This window comes from Diospyros lotus, chromosome 8, assembly GCF_014633365.1.
Source record: "Diospyros lotus cultivar Yz01 chromosome 8, ASM1463336v1, whole genome shotgun sequence".
Taxonomy (NCBI): domain Eukaryota; kingdom Viridiplantae; phylum Streptophyta; class Magnoliopsida; order Ericales; family Ebenaceae; genus Diospyros; species Diospyros lotus.
Window position 1 is genome coordinate 41,535,231 of NC_068345.1, and position 4,223 is coordinate 41,539,453.

Genomic DNA, 4,223 nt, shown 5'->3' on the forward strand with positions numbered 1-4,223 from the left:
TATTTATTTATTTATAAAAATATATAAATTAAATTGATTCAAAATTAAAATAATAAAAATTTTAAATTATTATATAAAAAAATAAAAAATAGAAGAATAAAATTGAAGTTTAAAGGTGTAATTGGAACTTTAATGGAAAAGCGGATAAAGACAAGAAATAATCTTGAGCGGGCTTAAGTTGACCGTAAAGGAAATATGTCTATGGTTATGTATATGCTTATCTTAACAACTGAGCTAAATGGCATTTATTCCATTAATTAAATTCTATGGATTGAAGCATCAGATGAAGTTGCCTGGAAGGAAGTCTTTTAGTTAAATGGCCTGGTCAAACAATTAAAACTCCGAAGTTGTTGACGACTAAGATCAGAATATACCTATCTAACATAGATTATCTTCATCTTCTCTTCTTCTTCTTCTTCTTCTTCTTTTTCTACACCATTGCTTTCCATCTTAATTGCTTTTGTTGTTCTAAAGATATGAAAACGAAGAAAAGGTCACAGAAATACAAAACCCAGAAACGACGAATAGACGTCTTCATCAGTGTTCTTCATTTTCTGTATTTACTGAAAATACGAAACAATTAATTAATTATTCTGTATAGAACAAAAATCCTTGTATCTGTCCCCCCTCCCTACTCAACAAGGACGGATAAACTGTATGAACATGTTGTGTCGTTCCCACCTCCATAATCTGATCAAGTAACAACAAAAAAAGAAATGAAACACAATGAAGAAAACATTTCCATCACGTTTAATTAATTCCCTAGGAAAGTGCTGGCAATCTTGTCGCCGTTGCTTATGGTGGTGTTGGTGGCAGCGGCGGAGGTACTGGTGGAGTTGGCGGAGGTACTGTTTGGCTGAGAACCGCCGATGATCGATGTGATGGCTGCAGCAAGGGCTGCGGTGAAGTTTGGGTCGGCGGTGATGGCAGCCGTGGCGGCGCTGAGAGAGTCGGCAAATGAAGGGTTTTGTGATAGTTGAAATTGTGCAGCTGCAGCTTGGCGGGCAGTTTGAGGTGGCTCCATTTCTTGGGACACTTGGAGGCCGGAGAATCTAGATTGGTTGTACTGCATCTGGCCGAACGGAGCGACAAAGTTCTGAATTTGAGTGGGTCTTTGGAACTGTAACGGGTTGGCGGAGTGAGTGAGGTCTAACGTCACTGTTGGAAATGGTGCTGAAGCTGAGATTGTTGCTATGCTAGACGAGCATGGAAGCATTGTTCTTGCCAGAAAATTAGGGTTCATCAGCCCATCTCCACTAGACATGGACCCTGAAAGTAGCATGTTTGCCGCTGCCGATGTGGTTGATGCCATGGCCATTGCTGCCGGCGGCAGCGGATGGTTGTGCGTGCCCTCGTATGTGGTTATCAAGATTGTTCTGTCCTCCGCGCATCTTTGAACCTGTGAAAATTCATCACCTATATTAGTTTTTGGACAACAATTGTGTAATAATTCATGTATTGTTATTGAAAACCCACAATTGTGTTTAATTTCCCAAACATATCTAGCCTGAGATTTTAGTGAAAGCCCACAATCTAAAATTCCAAAAGAGGGTTTTGCATATGTTATGCAACCAAAATTTTTGAATATAATTTTGATATGAAACCATGTTATTCATGTGGGTGTTTGGAGTTTTGGGTCCTACAAAGAACAGATAATTGGAACCTTACTTGTTTGCGAACTGGGCATCCAACAGCCATGGTGCACCTATAATAAGCTCGGGGACACGGGTTCCCTTTCGCCATCTTCTGGCCATACTTGCGCCATTGACACCCATCAGTGATCTGAGACACGCCCACGACGAACCAATTCAGAACAATTCAAACATATTACGATCACAATTTTCAAAAGTCTAGAGAGGACTAACTGATTACCATGGGAGCTTCAGATCGGGCTCGAACCGAAACCCGGGCCTTTCTCATTGTAGCTTCCGGGGGCTGATCGACACTCTTCGGTGCATTCAATTTGGGGGCTTTGCTCGAAACCCACCCATCAGATTCGGGGCTCTCCTCCCTCCGGATCTTCTTGCCATTTTCTTGATCATGATCAAGTGAGATCAGTTCGTTCTTGTTATTCAGAGGCGATCCGGCGGATTGCGTTCTTTCTTCGGATGAATTAGACTGAGACGGCTCGTTTGTCTCGGTTGCAGAACTGGGCCCCAAGTCTATGAATCGTCTCGGCACCACTGGTCCTTCAGCCTCTCGTTTCTTATCTTCCGATCTTAAACCTTCTGCTGTCTGAACACAGAAAGAATTAAATTCAAGATAACTGTAATTAATTAATTAAGCAATCCTACTGAAACCAAAATTAAATTGCACATTAAATGAAGAGAAAATGACATCCGACCTCATGCCCTTGACTGGTTTTGGCCTTCAAACTTTGCTGTTGCTGCATTAATGCCATTAGCTGCATCTGTAGAGCATTGTAATTGTTGCTAACTTGGGAAAGCATGGTTGTTAACATCTGATTTTCTGCATTCATTCGTTCAAGCCGGGCTTGCAAGTCTGCTAGCTGAAACATATACAACAACATGTATATATGTGTAATTAACCTTCATAAACATAATCTGAGAACCAAATTAAAAACGAGAAATATTTCTAATTTAAGATTTACCTCTTTTCTGGATCGTTTGTCATCGGTATCTGACTCCACCAACGATCTCTGATTACTTCCGACGTTAGTCGTAAGGTGCAAACCAGTCTGTTTAATTCGGAACAAGAAAGGGAAAAAAATTCCACATAAATCATTATAATAATGTGAAATTAAATCCAATAAAATAGAGAAAATTACTGGAATACTGCAATTGGGTTGCTTACGTTGACATGCAAATCAGTTCTTCTGACCACTTCCGCTGAATTTGAATTTTCCTTCTTGATGTTGGAATTAATTGAAAAATTGGGTTGCGACTTGCTCGTATGATCGGAGAAGAAGTCGACCTCACCGACAACCATCCTATTCTCACCTGCCGGCGGCGTTGCTGCAGCTGGCTCCTCCCTCCGGTTGAGATTCACTGGAAATTCGATGCCCTGAAACATGATTTCCCTGTAGCCGGCGGACAACTTTTTGGGAAAGAAATCAATTTTGCGATCAGAATCAAGGGCTAATCCCCAACCTTTGTCCATATATATATATATATATATGACGAGGTAGAGAGATTGGGGGAGATGGATGTTCGATGAAGAATATAGTAGAGAGAGAGAGAGAGAGAGAGAGAGGAAAATGAACGGGAAATATAAAGGGTTCGGGAGACGGGAGAGTGAAAGTCTTTAACAGAAGGCAAGGGAAGGGGTATAAAAAGAGTTTGGGAGTGAGAGAGAAGGCGAAGGGGATGGAATTGGAAGGTGGTTTCGATAAAGTTACGCAAGGTGGTGCGTCATAGGGAGGACAGCTGGAGGGCGGGACCCACTCTCGAGAGTTTCTTCTCCATTTCGTCAAGACTGAGTTTGACTCGTTCGCATCAAAATAAAGTCACCGGGGCGAAGGGTGCGGCGGGTTCCACGTGATGAAAATGAAAAGGCCAAGGAGAGAGAGAGAGAGAGAGGAAAGTCAACGAAATTGACGGCCGAGCTGAGGGGGACTGAGGGCTGGAGAGGGTAGACGTGGCGCCTCCGCCTCTCTGTGTACACCGCCACACCAAAAGCTCTCCAGGCCAGATCCCCAACCCCACCTCCTCCCTTTGACTATTTTAACGGGTGGGACCGAGTCCCTTGCTTATTTTTCATTAATTTATTTATTTAATTTTGATTAAAATAAATACTAACAATTTATATATATATACTAATTCTTCCTATTGATAAATACATTTTATTTTTTAAATAATACATATTTATTATTATTATTATTGCTGCTTAATCATTCTGTTAATACAATAATTAACGTTACTGTTTTATTTTTTAATTCATGAACACTTCACCCACAGATTGCAATTTGTAATTAATTATCTTTGAAAATTATTAATTATCTATCCATTATGCACCGAATTTCAACATCTGGTGACGTCCCATTGTGCACCGAATTTCAAATTCATATGGGATCATTACCTTTTGTTGTTCCCACAGGATTGAAGTGTGATGTATAGATATAGATATAGATATGGTTGTCATTGGGACAACAAGGACATAGCTAGGTTTGTCTTGTATCCAGGCATGGAAATACTTGGCAGGTTCTTCAATTAACCCTACCCATCCTCAGGGTCTCTCTCTCTCTCTCTCTCACATCAAGAAAC

At 40.8% G+C, this 4,223-nt stretch overlaps 1 protein-coding gene across 1 annotated transcript; it reads right to left on the reverse strand.

The window, feature by feature from the left end:
- Nucleotides 1-516: 516 nt before the first annotated feature.
- LOC127808889 (probable WRKY transcription factor 31) lies at nucleotides 517-3,267 on the reverse strand. The gene is made up of 6 exons (XM_052347592.1): nucleotides 2,815-3,267; nucleotides 2,612-2,698; nucleotides 2,345-2,509; nucleotides 1,873-2,235; nucleotides 1,669-1,782; nucleotides 517-1,399 (listed from the first exon to the last, which is right to left on the reverse strand). The coding sequence occupies exons 1-6, from the start codon at nucleotides 3,118-3,120 to the stop codon at nucleotides 755-757; spliced, it is 1,680 nt and encodes a 559-aa protein (XP_052203552.1). The 5' UTR covers nucleotides 3,121-3,267; the 3' UTR covers nucleotides 517-754.
- Between the last annotated feature and the right edge of the window lie 956 nt (nucleotides 3,268-4,223).